The sequence below is a fragment of the Leiobunum rupestre genome, chromosome 7, assembly GCF_980474605.1.
Source record: "Leiobunum rupestre chromosome 7, qqLeiRupe1.1.hap1, whole genome shotgun sequence".
Lineage (NCBI taxonomy): Eukaryota > Metazoa > Arthropoda > Arachnida > Opiliones > Sclerosomatidae > Leiobunum > Leiobunum rupestre.
In genome coordinates this window covers 15,305,513-15,322,763 of record NC_143390.1, presented here as the reverse complement: position 1 = coordinate 15,322,763, position 17,251 = coordinate 15,305,513, and the positions used below count along the sequence as shown (strand labels likewise).

The window sequence follows — 17,251 nt, the reverse complement described above, 5'->3', positions numbered from 1 at the left end:
GAGATGAGCAGATTACGTGGCGCCATCGACGCGCGGTGAAATGAAATACCTTATGCCTTTTGGAAAATCAAGTGTCATTTGATGTAAAAAAAAGAAGGATAGATGGCGTTGCAATTTCTGCCCATCTCCGTTTTCATACATGCATGGGGGGGGGAGTGAATTTTCCCGGTCAAAAACAGGGGTGCCTTAACGCGGTAATCTTCCCTCTATTTCTTTTCTATCTCTATGGTTCTCACAGTGGTTTGAAAAAGTAAACAAACGCACGTGGCTGCTCGAAAAATGGCGACAGGAACTGTTCGGTTTTGAAGATTTCTTTTAATGCTGTTGTTTTAATAGATATCCTATAAAATTTTTATTCCTAATTAATTTTTAATAATAATGGATCGTGTCCCAATAATTGACATCACTAAAGAAAACTTTATCCAATTATGGCCGAGTATAGTTTTCTCAATAAAAAATTCAAGTTTTATAGCATTGGATTTGGTTTGTTGTTTTAAACATTATGCTAACCGAAGGTACATTAATATTTTTTTAAACTTTAGGAACTAAGTGGGATAGGAGACAGAAAAGAAATAATGGCAAAGTATTTATATAACAATTAAAACCAGCCTAAGACATTGCGATAAATAGGGTTCATTTGATAGGTCTCTAGATGACAGATACAAAGCAATGGCGAATGTAGCCAAAACACGAGCTATTTTATCAATGGGAATATCATGCTACACCCTGAGGGATAAAGAAACCAGCGAACAAATAGTTCAGAAGTTTACAGTCCAAACATTCAACCTGTTGATACTTTGTTCTGAAAATTACATTGTGGAACCCCAATCTTTGAAGTTTTTAGTTAGACATGGATTTGATTTTAACAGACAGTATGGTTCTGGTTTACCTTACTACAGAGGCAATGACAGAGTATGAATACATATACATATATATTAATTGATTAATTTACTTAAAACAGTAAATGAAAAAACTAATAATGTAGATAAAATATCGTAATAAGCTAGCTAATCTTATTTTTCAACTTTTTCTCTGGCATTTTTGGCAATTTATTTTTATAGAAAGAGAAGAATGCCACGTCTTCCATTAGGAGTGTTTTCACAGAAATGCTGATACACAAAAAACCAATAGTTCTGCACAATGGCCTTGTGGATTTGATGTTTCTTTATCACAACTTATATTCAGAGCTACCAATGAGTTTATCCACCTTCTTAGCTGATTTGTTTGAAATGTTTCCCTCTGGAATATATGACACGAAATACTTCTCAGAATTTAAAGCCAGACTTCCTGCCTCGTATTTAGAATATGTCTTTAGAAAGCAGTAAATAAACTACTATTTGGCTTTACAAATACTGTCATTTTCACCTCTAACATTATTTTTAGGCAAAGGTTAAACGCTGATCACCAGAGAAATGGGAAAGAGTTCATTCATCTTCAATTGCCAACTTACCCAAAGGCAATTACTGTAGAATATCGAGATTGCTCTATAAAGGTTTCAACTAGAATTGTGGAAAGTTCATCAGTGTGTCACAGTTACGCTGTAATTAATTCATATTATCATGTAGAAATTTCATAAGTATAAAATTTGGTTTTAAATTTCAGAGTCACGGATGGTGCAGTAAAGAAGACAGTTGCCAACTTTCCCATTGCATAGACACGATACTGGACGCGGAGGCTTCGAAACAGTTGAAAAAGGCTAAAAATAAAATGAAAGATGGGGAATTGGAGAGGATGGATGAGACTGAATCGGGTGTAGAACTAGACAAAGAAGAGAAGTCGCAACCAACTCCAGGAGGTCACCGGGCAGGTTACGATGCTTTCATGACTGGTTTTTCATTTGCGACATTCTGGTCACAATTGAAAGGATCTAACAACTTTGAAATACCCGAAGAAAAGAATAAAATTTACTTATGCGGTAAAGATCATCCATTATTAATAATGAGGAGTGAATTTAGCAAAACTAGCATAAACCATAATCAGAAATGGCAGATTTTGGACGAAACTTGTACACAAATGAATTAAAACCAATAAAGTTTTATAAAAGGTTTTTTAATGACTTGAACATTAGAAACTTCAAAACAAACAATGGGACATTCACAGACCTTCTTCCTTAGTATTAAAAGAATTAACTTAAGGAACAACCAACAAAAAAACGTAAAAAGATGAGATGGGTTAAAATCCTATATACACCAGAATGTCTTTGGAATGTTTGTTCTCCCCAAAAACCTAAGATGCATTAACTAGCGGGACTTCCATTTTGTCATTCCCATTTATAACTGTTCCATTGGTGGTTATTTGTTCTTCTTTCCCATCTACATCGGACTTTGCCTTTTTTATTTCTTCATTTGTATCAGTAACCTCATCCTCGGGCTTCCTCTAAAAATCAAGAAAAAGACTCAAGTTGAAGACAAAAATACATAATTTTAATTTAACACTTTCAAACATTGTAAATATAACCTTTTTCTCAATAATATAAAAATTAAGTTACTTTTCTTTTGACTAAGTGAGAAACATCTCTAGTTGGTTTACTGGGGGAAGCTTGAGGAGAGCTAGAAACTCCACCCAACGTAGTAGAGTTCTACGATATTTAAAAATTACACTTTTATTAACATTTTTGAACAAATTCTTAAATAAAATTTAAATTAGAAGACAGATGTTGACCTCTTGCAATCTAGTTAGAGCCGCGTCTTTCATAGCTTGGGCGGCGGTTTTCTTCATGTCTTCAGTATCTTCAATTTTGGTCTTAATATCGGGTAAAAGTGCTTCCAATTCTTCTATTTCTTTTTTGGCCATTTCAATAGGATCTTCCATGGTTGAATCGCTTTCATCCTTTGACTTAGCCGAAGAGTCTTCAATGGCTAAACGGCAATTAGCGATTCTCTCTTCTAAAACCCTAATGGCATTAGTGAAGTGCTCCACAGCATTATCAAACTGATTGTCCAAAGAAAACGCTAATCCAAGCTGGTAATACCTAAGAATAAAAATGATAAAAAGAACACCCAAGCAATCTTACTACCAATTTCTATAAATAAAGAAAGAAAAGTAAGCTTACGTTTCAGCTATAGATCTATCATCAGTGGTTAAATGCTTCTTTTGAATGTCAAGACAAGAATTTAAGTCCTCAATAGCTTGAGTGTAGTTCTCAGATTCAATGCTGACTTCTCCTAATTTGAGCAAAACTTCGGCGGATTTCATTTTTAATTTGTCATCCTCCTCAGACTGCCTTTCAAAGATAACTTTAGCTAATTCCAAAACTTCCCAGGCCAACTGTAAATTTGTGACATCATCCTAAAACCCAAATGTAACGCAGTTAGCAAATATCAAACCAGTTCGAACTTATATTATACCTCTTTTTCTTTATCATTTGTCGAAGATGAAGGGCCTGCCTCTGAGTCTTCCGGAGCCGCTTCATCTTGAGATTTTTCATCTATACTTTCACTTTCGTCACCTTCCTCATTTTCATCTAAAACCATTAAAAAAATTAGTCTATGTATACCCAGGAAATTAAGTAATTGAAGTAAAAAGGAATGATTTGTAAAAAAGAAGGGAATCTAAAAATCGAGCAACATGCAAATGGCAAGCCAAAATAATAAAAGAAGCCAAAGTGCTACGAAAATAAATAAGAATAGGTTAACTTTTTTGGCAGTAGCTCACCTTTTTCTTGATCTTGCATCTTACTTTGTAGATCAGTATCAGTTTCCATTGGCTCATCAATGGAAGATTCTTGTTCAAGGTTATTGGATTCTGGAATGCCTTCAGAAGATTTATCAATGGAAAGTTTGAGATCATCAATGGCAGGAACTGGTTTAGAGGTTTGGTCCTCGGTATCTTTCACCGGAACATCAGACTTATTGTCTTCATCCATTTTCTCGTCAGTCTTTGGAATTGGTTCTTCATTTTTGTTTATCTCTTTCTCATCAGCCTTTGGAATGGGTTCTTCATTTTTGTTAATCCCTTTCTCGTCAGTCTTTGGAACATGCTCTTCATTTTTGTTAATCTCTTTCTCATCAGCCTTTGGAACTGGTTCTTCATTTCTGTTAATCTCTTTCTCATCAGCCTTTGGAACGGGCACTTCACTTTTGTTAATCTCTTTCTCGTCAGACTTTGGAACGGACTCTTCACTTTTGTTAATCTCTTTCTCATCAGACTTTGGAAGAGGTTCTTCATTTTTGTTAATCTCTTTCTCATCAGCTTTTGGAACAGGCTCTTCATTTTTGTTAATCTCTTTCTCATCAGCCTTTGAAATGGGTTCTTCATTTTTGTTAGTTTCTTTCTCATCAGCCTTTGGAACTGGTTCTTCATTTTTATTAATCTCTTTCTCATTAGATTCTCGAACTGGTCCTTTTTGGTTAATCTTTTTCTCATCAGCCTTTGGAACTGGTTCTTCATTTTTGTCAAGTTTTTCATCATCAACATCGTTTGTAGGAACTTCTTTTGGCTCAGATCGGGAACCTTGGATCTCCTCCTTTAGAATAGTTGTAGGTTTTTCCACTTTTTCATCATCATCAGGTTTAGTGATTTCAATAATAGGAACTTCGGGTGACTTAGAAGCGGCATCTTGAGTTTCTTTAGAAGGTTCTTCCCCCTCCATTTCAACAGATTCCGGTTCAGGATCTTTTTTAATCACATTTTCAGCCTTTGGAATGCTAGATTTCTCCTTTGTCTCATCTGTAGTAACCCCTTCGTCTTTTTTCTCTTGCTTCCCAGTTTCAACATCTTTCGGCTTCTCACTTTCATTCTTTGGCTTTATATCAACATCACCGACTGGCTTAACCAATTCAACATCCATCGCTTCTTCTTTTACAGCTTTATCTAAGACGCATTGTTTCTGGGTTTTGTCTTCAACAGGAATAGAAGGCTCATCAGTGGTTTTAGTATCTGCGTTATCAATTTTTTCTTCCTTTGTATCCAGACTGTCACCAGATGATTTGTCTGTGGAAGAAGCTCCACCTTTTTCCTTCCCAGATTTAATTTCTGCCATTTTTTTCTCTAATTCACAGGCATTCTCCAAGAGAGCTTCACTAACTTGTTGGACAATCAGTTCACGTTCTTCACCTATATATTTGCAAAAAGCCAAAAAGCGTGTGACCCATGCAAACCAATACACCCAAAATAACAAAAGTTGGCAATACACTAAAAAATAACTATAACCTAATTGTAACTGACGCAACAAACCAAGAAAGCCAAATTTTATGCTACAGTAATATAATCATATTCCCTATTGGTTAGTCTCTAGGGTTGAGGGGAGGGGTACAGTGTTAAAGTCAACACAGACCACTTTCGTCACCTGTCACATTGTCCGGGTTCTCAACTTGGTCATCCGAATCTTTGGAATCCTTGTCACTGCCTTCCTCCTCTTCTTCATCCTCCTCCTCCTCCTCATCTTCAGATTGAACTAATAATTGAAACAAAAACGCAGTCAATAAACCAAACAATCAAGAAGACGAATTTTTACCTCCTTGAAGAGCATGGCCTAATACACCAGTTTCCATCCTTGACAGCTCTAGAAGGGCTTTGCCATAGTACAAATATGGTTCTCCACATTCATTGGCCGTCTCTCCATAAGATTCAGCAAACAGTTTACAAGCTTTTTCTAAACTGCTAACAGCGGAAACATAGTCTTGCACTAGCATATGTCTTTTTCCTTGGATCAGTTGGTTCACTGCCTCTGATATTTCTCTAGTTAATAACATTAAAGAAAGGCCAATTTAAAATTAAGTTGTTTCACTATGTCATTAAAAATTCCTAAACGTTATCCTTAGCAAAAGTCATGACACTAAAATAAGCGCATAAATGCTACAATCCTCTAAAATATTAAGTAAGCTTGGCTCCCCTTCCGCCCACGGAAATTATTCAAAATGACTGTCGGCTACTTTCACGCGTTGACCCAAGGGATAGGGTTCATTATGGTTTAAAGATTCTGAACGCTTCCTGCAACACCGAAGGATCACAAAGAATGACAATTACTTACCCTGGCGCAGATTTAACAGGAGATTCCGCTGAAGCCATAATTTACTAAGCAAATTGAAATGAAGAAAATGAAACGTTAAATATGCCCAGAGCCAGTCAACAAAAGAATTCCGCGTTCAAACGCCACTTTCTTTTATGGTCTCGCGCTCTACAATCGGCATCCCGACGTGCCCGAACTACCCGAAAAAAATTACGAAGGATGATTCTTCCGCCGTTATGACGTCATTTGACCTACTATTATGCTCCTTCCCGCTTTTTTTAACCATTTCCCCGGCATTTTGTTAAACTTATAGCTATGGGTAAATAAAATTAACAAAAAATTGTCCAGTACATAAAAATTAATCAAATAATTAATTTATTTATTTATTATCTAAAAGGCAGTTAATAAAAAATAAACGTAAAATGTTACAACTACGGAGAGACACCCAGTGGCGATTTTCAGAACAATCCTCAGGCCTCTTTTTTAGCTGAAGGGATTGCAGCGTGTTCCTCGTGTTTCGAGAATCAGTTGGAAAAAACAAAATTAGAAGATAACAACCCGAAGGTAAGTGTAATTTTTCAACATAAATGTTTAAATGAAAGTACTTCTCGTATTTGAATCAAAATGTCAGAAACAAAGAGTAAAAAATAGGTTTAGAGAACGTAGTACTTTCTGTTTTTGTTAAGCCTAACTAAGTAACACGCCTTTAGTTCTGCCTTGAGTCAGTGCATCATTAGCCAAGGCCTCTAAATACAATAGATTTAACTTAAGCCTAGAAAATAGGCTGACAACAAAGAAGATAATAAAATTAATTCATTAATATATTCTACGCATTTGTACACTACATGTCCGAAAGTTAGTTTAATTAATATTCCTTACATAAGTGAAATATATGTTACTGAGGTTTTCCTCAAAAGGGCTTAACATAATTGTAAAATTTTAGAAATTAACTAAGTTAAATCCAACAAAATGAATGCGGAAAAATTAAACAAACTTCAACAGCAAGTTCGAATTGGTGGAAAGGTAAGCTTTATAAGCAGTAAAAATCGCTAAGAATACTTTTATTTAAAAATCACATTGTCACTAGGGCACTGCAAGGAGAAAGAAGAAAGTTGTTCACCGCACTGCCACAACAGATGACAAGAAATTACAAAGTTCTTTAAAAAAATTAGCCGTAAACAATATCCCGGGTATTGAAGAAGTAAGATCTAGTGTTTAATTCAAAATTTACATAGCTATTCCCTAATGCTAAATGCTGATTAACTTTCAAGGTTAATATGATCAAAGATGATGGCACTGTAATTCATTTTAACAATCCCAAAGTTCAAGCTTCCTTACCAGCCAACACCTTTGCCATAACTGGGCATGCTGAATCTAAACGTAAATTTAAATTAGTACTTTCGCTTGATCACTTTAAACGAGTGGGAATTCATAAGGGTACTCTCTCTACAGAAATCACAGACATGTTACCTGGCATCCTAAATCAACTGGGAACTGAAAGCTTAACGCATTTGAAAAGATTAGCCAGTGTACATAGCGCAGCAGGCATTTCTGGAGACCAGCCCCACACTATATTTGAAGATGACGATGATGTGCCAGGTTGTTAAGTGTAAAGCTTGCTATAATTAATTGCAATACTCATTTCTATTCTCTTTACAGACCTAGTGGAAAACTTTGACGAACCCTCTAAAGCAGAAGGGGTATAACTTGTGGGTGCAATAATCACGCGGTTTTGAAGAAGTGTTTAAAAAACTCCACAAATGTGTATAGTTAAGAAAGTTGTTGGTGCAACATTTTGTACGCGTGAAACAGTTTCAAACCATCTAATTGTTAAAAGAACTTTTTTTTTAGGCGTTTTTTTTCTTCTTTGAAATTGTTGCTTTAAGTTTCTTAATATTGAGTGTAAAAATAAGATTAACAGATTAAATACACAATATTCAATTTTTCCCATTACACCATGTTGTCTTATTTTTAGTTTCCAAGTGATACATTTACAGATCCAAAAAGAGTCATAGGCAAAATTGTTCGATTATGAAAAAGCACATTATTTAGCAAAGAAAACATTCACCTATCACAGTAATAAAATAAAACCTATTATCACAAAAGGAAACATTTAAAAGGAAAAGACAGCAGCCGACTGGTCAAAAATTTGGCATTGTTTTATAGATTTTCTTGGTGTAATATTTGTATGGTTTTACAAATCCTCCATTACGCAGTGCAAAACTGTAAATCGTCCATTTATCCTTTCAATTATTTCATTTAATCTGAAAATCATTGAATGAAATACTTGGCTGCAGTACGCAAATATTTCTCAAAAAAACTTACCCTTTTTTAAGTTCACGGATTTCATTTGGTCCCTCAATGGAATTGGGTTGATCGATGAGAAACTGTTTAGCTAAATGTAATTTGACAGTCTAAACAAAAAAATTTTATGATCAGTTGCAATGGAGCTGGAAATTCTTCCACCAGATTTTTTTTGTTATCAGTAGATGCTTTATTTATACATCCGCAAAAATCTTTAGTCTACACAAACTCTTAACAAAATTAGCCGTATCTATCTAGAATTTTCACAGTACCTACGATACTGGGAAAAGTTGAATGTTTCCAAATTATTACTATCAAATTACATTTTAGATGCTTGTGTAAACAAGAATATATTGGGTTGTTGCTCAGGAGCTAGAAATCCTGGCACCATATTTGGTTATTGTTATCAGTAGGGTCTCTATTAATACATCCGCGAAAATATTTTATCTAGACTACACACGACCAAGTATGTAACAACATTGTAGTATCTATCTAGATCTTTTGAAGTACCTAAAATTCCGGCAAGAGCTCAATGTTTCTAATTAACACTCAAGCATGCCAAATAGAAAATTTCCATGATTTTATCTATTTGAACCTAAATTACAACTTGATAAAGGCCCCCAATAAAGGAAGGGAAAAACCATATAAAATATTGGAAAAAAGTGAAAAATTATCTTACATATTCCAGTTTCAGTTTCTCATTTTCTTGGATTTCTAGGAGAACATCAGCTAAATCTGGCTTATTAAACTCTGTACGGAGCCTCTTTTCCAGTACAATTACGTCTTGGGAAACCCGTTTGAACTCTTGAGTTAATTCGTTGACCAATTTACGAAATCTAACAAAATCATAGTCTGGTGCAGTATTGAGGTAGATTTTGAAACCTCTGTAGAAACCATATTTTTGGGGGGAAAAACAAGTAAGAAATATGTTAGAGGGGCCATTTTCTATTAACAACCCTAATTATGTTAACCTTGAGCTTAAAAAGCCACTAACAGTAAAGGTACAATAGTAGGGGATGAATAAATACATTATTATTCAGTGAACTGCAACTTGTGAGACAAACAGAAAATAATATCACAAGTGAGAGGTCCCTTTTGTCAAGAGAAAAGCAGGGGAAATCTAAGATGAATGTGCTATGTAATTTTGCAATAAGACCAAAGTATTTAAAATAATATTAATTAATAAATTAAATAAGTTAAATCAATCCTAGTTTCTAAATATAAGCACACAAATACCAATTTTTGCTAAAACTACTATGTCAATGAACTCTCAAAATCAAATTTAGATAAGTATAGTGTTCAATTGCTTCAGCTCAGAAAATTATTAAGAAAAAAAGAAATAACCCTCAAGCTAATATGCTTACTTAATTCAGAGTAAAAAAGCAGCTACCAATTGCAAAAAATGACCCCATTTATCATAGGTACACTGTACAGTGGTGAAAGCCTTCGACACGTAGTACATGTAATTACTTTAAATGAACCTTCAGTTATATACATAACATATGGACAAATAAACAGCCAGATTTAAAACCTTGAATATTAATTTTAGACAGAATTATACAATAAGCTTGTGAAACTCTGAAAAACTAGTTATCATGGTTTTCAACCCATTTATTACGATTTAAGAATATCAAAGGTAAAGAAATTAAATACTGATCAATACTTACTCCTCCAATATTCTATAGGTATAAGCCCTCTCAGCTTCAAGTCCATAAATTTTTTTCAAAAGGCCATAAGCATCAAACACAGTTTCTGCCTGAAAAACATGTTATGGGCCCAAATATAGGAAAATGGTTCTTTCAAATTGGAAATATTAAACACTCAAAATTATTGTAGGTTTGAATTATAAGTATTACGATAAATATATTAGATTAAAATATTGTTTCAAGAAAAGGCAGAACAATAAGATGAGTGGTATTATTGACGCAGGCTTGCTATCGTTAAAGGCCATTTCCCAAATTCCCAGAAACTTGGGCATAGGCTTAAATTAACCTACGAAATTGTTAAATAATTAAAATCCTTACCATATTTGAAATGTAGATGAAAGATAATTAACTATTATCTACCTAAAATCAACTTTATATTACACGCAGATTAAATGGAAGTTTCCGAAACCGACAAATTCGGAAAGGACGGAAATTAAAACGACGCGCGTGCTAGCTGAGTTCAAACAAAATGACAGAATGATCACAGCTCAGATCATTGATTTGGGAATATAGTACTTCTAGAGCCTCAATTTATATCTGCTGTGGTTGGGGTCTTAAGGAACACTTTCTGGAAATCATTTACGAACCGAAATCGTAATCATAAGTTGGCGGCGTCACCTATCTTTCCAAGAAAATATAATTTTTATTAAATGTTGTTTGCTTATACTCCTTTCACGCTAGTAGACTGTAGATAGCGCCACTAGCTTAAATTACTCTCACCGCTAGCTTGCGGTAGATGACGCTACTGACTGATGATAACTGTTTTGCTTTGTATATGATTTCATAAAAGGACTTCCAGCCACCAAATACAAGTTGTGGCTCTAGAAGTACTATATTCCAAACTCAATGGTTCCGATCGTTTGTTGTCCAAATGTGCCGCTAGGGCATTTAAAGACGCTACAATCGTCATTATTTTGAAAATAATTCGGCTGGCAGCGCTAGAATGAATCATACTTTTGGTTGCCGTTTGCTTAAATTTTGTTTTATCTTAAAAGGCAAATTTCTTTTGATAAAACGGAAGTTGTCATTAGGAGTTTTCATTTCACCTGTTCTTGGACTAAAAGTGTACTCTTTTCACCTTAATACATTTTATTCGCCTGTTCCGGGGATGAGAATTACCCCGGCCCATAAACTATTCGCTTGTTCCGGAGTATTAGGGCTACTCTTTTTACACCGGAAACGGAGGTTTAAAGGAGTAAATCGAATTTTGTCAATTGCTAGCCATAATTTATCTGCTAAAAAGGCCAAAGGCAGCCATTTTGGAAAAACATGTCATTTTATTTTTAGTTTTTCACTTTTTAACACTTATGAAATATCTAAGCCTTTGATGATATAATACATGATATCTGTGATAATATGTGATACGATACATTATGTGATATATGCCAAATAGACCGCGCTCCCTCAGGTTTGGTGAGCCGCCCTGTTGCAAAAGGGCTGTAATATTTTTTACAGGTCAATAAAGAAATCTTGAATCTTGAAATCATGTTTACACAGAATCAGAGTTAATGACGTCATAGCCTTACTCTTCTTACCCTACCCCGTGTTCTTGGGGTAAGATTTACCCTGTCCCGAATTTTGTTCGCTTGTTCCAGAGCTCTAAGGTTACACTTTTTACTCCTCCTCGAAAGGAGGTGTATAAGGTGTTCTCTAACTTTGTCGTCTGCTTAAATTTGGTTTCACGAAAACATGACGGGCCAGCTTTTCATAAATAACCATTAACCATTACTCCAACTCGTTTTTTTCATCAAGACAGAATAGGCGATATTATAAAGTCAGATATGCTTGCTCAACTTGTTAAAATGGGATAACGAAATAGTACAGTTAAAGCCTACGGATGAATTCATAGGCTCTTTGGTGGGAAAGCTAATGGAAGCATAGTGGAAGGTGGCCTTTTCCATCAAAACAAGAAGACCACGTTACTTTATTATATCGCCTATTGAAGTAAAATGACGTCATATGGCTACACTTTTTAACCTGCTAAAAAAACACAGAACAGGCGAAAAAAACCACCTATTGTTATAGAGGAGGAATAAAACACTTTTCCATGATTTTTTTCTCAGCCAAAGAATTTGTTTTGGCTAATCGGTTTGTAAGATCATCATTAATTGTGATGAGGTTATTATTATTAATGAGTGGGGGGTAGGGCGAGAGATAAGCCCATTCAACCAGTGGTCCATTGTGCAACCCCAAACCTTAAGACTTAAAATCTAATATCCAACACAAACATGTAGATTTGTTAAAATGAAACTTAACTATCGCATCTATTTTGTGAATTTGTTTATATTTCACCAGACAAACAATGTCAGATACACTTTTTAAATACGCAACATTCATAAAAAGTTATCTTAACACTCACTATAATCAACAAGTTTTAACAATGATTTGAAGTTTTTCTTAGCATGATAATACTTCAAGCACCAATATTTATGTAGAAATAATGAAGAAATTTCTAGAAACAAATTCATCCAATATTAGTAATTACAAAGAGCTGCACCATTTTTTGTCTCCCCTTTTATTTACATTCAGACATTCAACAGCTATAGGAAGAATTACTGAAATGATATAATTATGGCAGAAAATTTTACCTACAGAAAGAAATATTTACATATTTTTCCTTAAACTATTAAAATGAAAAATGGTGTAGATGTATACCTATTTACAATTTCATTTTGAGTACCAATGTGTATATTTAAATAAATACAATTCTGGTCAAAGTATGAACCAAAATGAAATCAGATTAACTCGTGTTCAAACCTTTGGAACTATTCAACTTCCAATCCAAAATTCACGCTATACAATTTATATTTACAATTTTTGAAAACATTATTTCCGCATTATTAAGCAAAAATAAAATTTCCATCTGAGATGTTTCCCTTCAATTTCCAAGAAAATGAGTTTTTCAACAAAAATATTAGCAGTGTTTATATCTTAAAATGTTTGGCATTATTTATACTATTCTACACAATTTAAAAACAAGAATTAAGAAATAAAAATTTACTAATTCCATCAAAAGCTTAATTGGGATAGCATTTTCCCTCTTAATTTTTACCTAATGGTGTATCAGCCCCTTTAAAACTCTGGGGTGCACTTAACTTTGGCAACCCATAAGGATAAATTTATTATATATACAATTGGGTATACATATATAAAAATGTAGAATGGCTAAAATTGGCCAACAAAATGTGGGGTGAGATGGTAATTCAAATGTAATAACCACTAAGTAAAAAAATCCAGGAAAGTAAGGAAATATCTATTAACAGTATAAAATGAACCATATTATATAGATACTAACCAATTATTTAGTTCCAAAAAATTTAATCTATCATTTTAATTAAAACTAATAATCTTCAAAATATAAAAATAAAATGGCGTAGAAAAGTTAATCAAAAGTTATAAAATATTTCTTAACAGTATTCCATAAACCTCTTAATATTTATTAACAAAATCATTCACTTTCAAACCCTAAGTAGTGTTATATACAAATATATATTTATGTCAATGATAACAAGGCGAAAGGAAAAAATACAGGAAATATTAACTACTTAATTTAAAACCAAAGATTCGGTCATATGTATAGTTTATGTAGGCAATAAATTTATATAGTTTGGTTAATGGTTGCCATATTTGATAAATTTATTTCAGCAGACAATGACGCAAAAATTTTACTTTTTAAATCATAAATTTACTCTAGAACTCATTTTTAAAAATTATCCAGATGTACATGCAATCTTTAAAATTTGTTACTAACTTAAATGGAAAAATATTTATCAGGAGCTACCCCCTAAATTTTTACTGTCGGGACTTCCTCTTCCAGTTTGTTTAGAGGACTGTTGTCCGACTGACTGAGGGACTCCTGTGGCATTTTCCTTTTGTTTTAACTGAGCTTCTGTCTTAGCACTTTTGGTTTTGTCTTTTAATTTATCAGATCTAACTGTGCAGACTACCAACGTAGTGGATACTTGTACGCTAGTTGGTGGTGATTCGATGTCGCTCGGGGTTGGTAAATTTGAAGATTCGACTTCTTCTCCAGGATTGGTTACAATAGTGAAAGCCGAGTTATCACTAACACTAACTTTAGATTTAGACTCGCTTAAAGACGTTAACAAAGGACCTTTAATAGCGGAAATAGAACTAGTTTCAGAACTTTTGTTACTTTTTGCGGATTTTTCTCTATCTTCGTTTGATTTAGCTAAGGAGTGAGATTTGGCTTTTATTTCAGTAGAGGATGGATTAATGGGTGGAAGCATGGTAGAATCCACTGAAGACGAAGAAGAAGATGAAGAACTGTCCATTTTAGATTGCTCTGAGTATATGGCACCAGTTTTTCTTGGTTCCTTATCCGTGACTGGATTGGATTTCGAAAGCGGGGAGGATGATAAATTTGATAAAGATTGATTTGGAGAAGGTGAAGAACTTTTCCTGCCTTCAGTTGCCTTGCAAATAATTGAGAGAGGCTTGAAAAGCTTAGAGCTACTTTTCATAGCGCTGGATATAGTCAGCCCTGAAAAGTTTGTTGCCTGAGAAGGTGTGGAACCAGAAACTGAATGAGACCGGCTTGAAGTTGATGGAGATGATGTTAGAGCCAAAGGGGATGCTTGGCCAGCGTACGATTCCCTTTTACATTTATTCTCCGCCGATTTAGGATGCAATCTGTCTGGCGAAAGAGCCCTCCTCAGTAAAGGTGATCCTGGTTCGGCGCTTTTTGGCCTCATAAATGATTTCTTAGAAGTACTACCAGGAGTTAAAGTTCCTGCTGAAGCTCCTTTCAAAATGGGGAAACTTTGAGTCATTTGCGAACTACCTGGGTGGTGAACCAGAGGGAATGCTAAAGGTGAGGGGGACCTGGTTGGAGAATTAGAAGGCAGGGGAGACGGCGATGGAGTTCTCGCTAAAGGAGATAGTGGAATGTGTCCCACAGATTTTCGCCTGGGAGAACGAAAAGTTTGAGCCAGTTTATGTTTTAGCCCATGAAGGGTGCTGGGTCTCTGAAAATGTGGCATATGCGTAGAGCCAGCGGGTGAATTAGGTACGCTAGAGCCAGGGGAGCTGCTCTGCGAAGAATTTCCTGGAGAATGAGAAGACTCTGAAGGAGAGCACAGTCGTGCAGCAGTGGGAGGAGAACGGGGGCTCTTTGTACGAGTTGGTGAACCGGGCAAACTGTCTTTGTTGGTTGACCCTAGAGTACGACTCAGCGACTGCAAACTGCGGCTTGGTGTTAAGCACGGTGGGGAACCTGAGTTGGCCAATTGCTGCATTTCCGCACTGGCTCGTTTGCTACTGAGTCTACGCAACAGAGATGCTCTCCTCTTTTTATCCGAATCCCTCTTGGTTTGAGCACCAGCTAACCTCCTGTGCCTTGAGAGGGGCCTTTTGGCCATTTTACTTAGAGAGGGATTTCTTTTGCGACCACCAGTTTTTATAGTTGTACTTTCTAAGGGTGTTGTCCTGATGTGGATACGGTCCCCTCCCGAGAGCACCAACTGAAGAACTTGAGGGTGGAGTAATCCTTGTACAGGCTCGCCATTTATGTGCGTTATCAAATCGCCAGGCCTTAAACCAGCTTCAAAAGCTGGACTGCTTGTTTCTACCGCCTAAAAAAATTGCACAACATTAAAAAACTAGACACTTGAAAGGCAAAGTAAATAAGCAAGAAAGAAGAAAAGAATTCACCATGACAAGATGCTGAACGGTGTAAACATCAGTATCACCAAAATACACTCTGATAGCTTTTATCGTGAACCCAAATCCTCTCGGCCCTCTACGAATAATTATAGGTGGTTTTAATTGTGTTATTAGCGGATTCATTTCTCGACTTGGGGAAGTGTCTCTGGAACTTGTACTGGAACCACCAGGAGAATTTAACGGCTGGGGAGCTCTGTCTTCTACACAAAAAAAAATTCAATTCTAAGTTGGTATTGATGCGATATAATAAAAATTCACAGAAGTAAAAAAATACCAGCAGGAATGATGAGGGACAATCCCGAAGCTGAGGCAGATTTAATTACTGATCTAGATCTAACTCCAGAAGGAAGAATATTGATCCTTGTAGCCAGAGATGGAGTAGTTTCTTGACTTGATCTGCCACTGCTATTTCCGCTGCTGCTGCTACTGGGAGTAAAACCACCACCGACTATTGTAGTGGACGAGGATTTCCTTTCTTCCTTTTGCCTATAATTAAAGAATATATCAATTAAATACTGAAAGTAGAAGCGAGTATAAAAAAGAAACATAAATATTATTATTATTATTATTATTATTATTATTAGGGGGTTGGGTGGTTGGGTCAAGCCCAACCTACCACTTCGATCAGAGGTCCATTGCGCTGTCTCTGAAACGAAGCGCACGATCTGCTTCGGTGAGATATTGGAAACTTACTTTTTATATTCTCTTTCGTCAACTGGCGAGAGTTCTTTGTGTTGATCAGTGGGTGTTCCTAGGTATGGAGTAGTGGCTAAGTAAGAAGCTCTCTCATCTTCCATGCTAATTGAGAATCGGGGAAGGACATCTTTGACTGGAGGTCGCCTGCGACGCATGATTTGAGGTGAAACTTCTTCAGACTCGGTTTGAGAGCTATCAGGTGTACTTTGAGCAGCTGGGCCTTGTTTAATTAATCTGCCACTACAAGTATAGTATTTTTAAAAATACAACCAAAAAATCTTTAGATTTAGTAAATAAAACACACCTGTCAACAGATGAGAAGTGATCCTTTAAGCTACTGTCTTCCGGAGTTTCCGTCAAACTTCCCATCCTAGACAAGGGACTATCCAAATATTCAGACTGAATTGAATCTCCCCTGGTATAGCTCATTTTACGATGAGCTTCCTCTTTTGCAAGCTATTTGTAAAAATTGACGTTACAAATAAACTAGAATTGCATAATATATCTCTTAGAGAGAGGTGTCTTCCTAATATTAATTAAAATTATTTTTTGTACCTTCCGAAAGGATTGGGTCTAATTACGTTACACTGATTAAAATATCGATGGAAATTAAGCATGTAGTGTAATTTATACATTGATAATACGATGGTACATGGTTAATTTCTATAGCCTAGATGGATACTCTTTTAATTATATTATATATACTTCTGACAGTACTAATTATGAGGAATAAGAACAAACACATACCCTGAGCATATTCTCTTCTTCTAATTCTTTTTCTACTCTGGAATAAACTTTCCTATAACGGGGGGAACAAGAAGAGAAGCTACCAAAGATAGAGCTATCGTCTGTGTCTTCAAGCTCAGAATCATCTATCTCATGATTATATCTGTCAATTCGTGCTGCAATA

At 35.3% G+C, this 17,251-nt stretch overlaps 5 protein-coding genes across 14 annotated transcripts in view; 2 read left to right on the top strand and 3 right to left on the bottom strand.

Annotated features, from left to right (window-relative positions):
• The first annotated feature begins 250 nt into the window (after positions 1 to 250).
• LOC149934885 (target of EGR1 protein 1-like) lies at positions 251 to 2,047 on the top strand. Its single transcript, XM_090153273.1, has 6 exons — positions 251 to 483; positions 543 to 583; positions 645 to 912; positions 1,062 to 1,321; positions 1,384 to 1,540; positions 1,603 to 2,047. Exons 1-6 carry the CDS (start codon positions 379 to 381, stop codon positions 2,020 to 2,022), a joined length of 1,251 nt encoding a protein of 416 aa, XP_090009399.1. The 5' UTR covers positions 251 to 378; the 3' UTR covers positions 2,023 to 2,047.
• On the bottom strand, positions 2,029 to 6,139 carry LOC149934884 (uncharacterized). 2 transcript variants are annotated; one of them, XM_090153271.1, is made up of 9 exons: positions 5,972 to 6,139; positions 5,456 to 5,679; positions 5,276 to 5,395; positions 3,655 to 5,055; positions 3,348 to 3,463; positions 3,053 to 3,288; positions 2,662 to 2,971; positions 2,489 to 2,578; positions 2,029 to 2,376 (listed from the first exon to the last, which is right to left on the bottom strand). In XM_090153271.1, the coding sequence occupies exons 1-9, from the start codon at positions 6,007 to 6,009 to the stop codon at positions 2,227 to 2,229; spliced, it is 2,685 nt and encodes an 894-aa protein (XP_090009397.1). In that variant the 5' UTR covers positions 6,010 to 6,139; the 3' UTR covers positions 2,029 to 2,226. The 2 variants fall into 2 exon arrangements, with proteins under 2 accessions (XP_090009397.1, XP_090009398.1); XM_090153272.1 differs by having other exon boundaries at positions 5,288 to 5,395; positions 5,972 to 6,138.
• A 225-nt stretch (positions 6,140 to 6,364) lies between these two features.
• On the top strand, positions 6,365 to 7,903 carry LOC149934883 (transcription factor BTF3 homolog 4-like). The gene is made up of 6 exons (XM_090153274.1): positions 6,365 to 6,514; positions 6,894 to 6,973; positions 7,038 to 7,151; positions 7,222 to 7,330; positions 7,403 to 7,549; positions 7,610 to 7,903. Exons 2-6 carry the CDS (start codon positions 6,920 to 6,922, stop codon positions 7,654 to 7,656), a joined length of 471 nt encoding a protein of 156 aa, XP_090009400.1. The 5' UTR covers positions 6,365 to 6,514; positions 6,894 to 6,919; the 3' UTR covers positions 7,657 to 7,903.
• LOC149934882 (required for excision 1-B domain-containing protein-like) lies at positions 7,885 to 10,458 on the bottom strand. The gene is made up of 5 exons (XM_090153276.1): positions 10,279 to 10,458; positions 9,922 to 10,010; positions 8,934 to 9,138; positions 8,276 to 8,364; positions 7,885 to 8,214 (listed from the first exon to the last, which is right to left on the bottom strand). The coding sequence occupies exons 1-5, from the start codon at positions 10,279 to 10,281 to the stop codon at positions 8,145 to 8,147; spliced, it is 456 nt and encodes a 151-aa protein (XP_090009402.1). The 5' UTR covers positions 10,282 to 10,458; the 3' UTR covers positions 7,885 to 8,144.
• Positions 10,459 to 12,905: 2,447 nt separating this feature from the next.
• Positions 12,906 to 17,251, bottom strand: part of dop (microtubule-associated serine/threonine (MAST) protein kinase dop) — a 73,939-nt gene continuing 69,593 nt past the window's right edge. For all 9 annotated transcript variants that reach the window (XM_090154233.1, XM_090154230.1, XM_090154232.1 and 6 more), the window contains 6 exons: positions 17,089 to 17,243; positions 16,646 to 16,797; positions 16,339 to 16,581; positions 15,920 to 16,131; positions 15,634 to 15,845; positions 12,906 to 15,554 (listed from right to left, as the gene is read on the bottom strand). In XM_090154233.1, the coding sequence (XP_090010359.1) occupies positions 13,731 to 15,554; positions 15,634 to 15,845; positions 15,920 to 16,131; positions 16,339 to 16,581; positions 16,646 to 16,797; positions 17,089 to 17,243 (2,798 nt within the window). In that variant the 3' untranslated portion in view covers positions 12,906 to 13,730. The remainder of the gene's footprint in view (positions 15,555 to 15,633; positions 15,846 to 15,919; positions 16,132 to 16,338; positions 16,582 to 16,645; positions 16,798 to 17,088; positions 17,244 to 17,251) is intronic.

Coding starts and splice junctions, on each gene's coding strand:
- LOC149934882 (XM_090153276.1), bottom strand. Junction 9,139..9,921: donor ACCTATAGAATATTGGAGGA/GTAAGTATTGAT, acceptor TGGTTTCTACAG/AGGTTTCAAAATCTACCTCA. Junction 8,215..8,275: donor ATCCGTGAACTTAAAAAAGG/GTAAGTTTTTTT, acceptor AATGATTTTCAG/ATTAAATGAAATAATTGAAA.
- LOC149934885 (XM_090153273.1), top strand. CDS start 379: ATGGATCGTGTCCCAATAATTGACATCACTAAAGAAAACTTTATCCAA. Junction 584..644: donor AGAAAAGAAATAATGGCAAA/GTATTTATATAA, acceptor TTCATTTGATAG/GTCTCTAGATGACAGATACA. Junction 1,322..1,383: donor GAATATGTCTTTAGAAAGCA/GTAAATAAACTA, acceptor CATTATTTTTAG/GCAAAGGTTAAACGCTGATC.
- LOC149934884 (XM_090153271.1), bottom strand. CDS start 6,009: ATGGCTTCAGCGGAATCTCCTGTTAAATCTGCGCCAGG. Junction 5,396..5,455: donor AGGCCATGCTCTTCAAGGAG/GTAAAAATTCGT, acceptor TTCAATTATTAG/TTCAATCTGAAGATGAGGAG. Junction 3,289..3,347: donor CAAATGATAAAGAAAAAGAG/GTATAATATAAG, acceptor TTTGGGTTTTAG/GATGATGTCACAAATTTACA.
- LOC149934883 (XM_090153274.1), top strand. CDS start 6,920: ATGAATGCGGAAAAATTAAACAAACTTCAACAGCAAGTTCGAATTGGT. Junction 6,974..7,037: donor AAGTTCGAATTGGTGGAAAG/GTAAGCTTTATA, acceptor CATTGTCACTAG/GGCACTGCAAGGAGAAAGAA. Junction 7,152..7,221: donor ATATCCCGGGTATTGAAGAA/GTAAGATCTAGT, acceptor TTAACTTTCAAG/GTTAATATGATCAAAGATGA.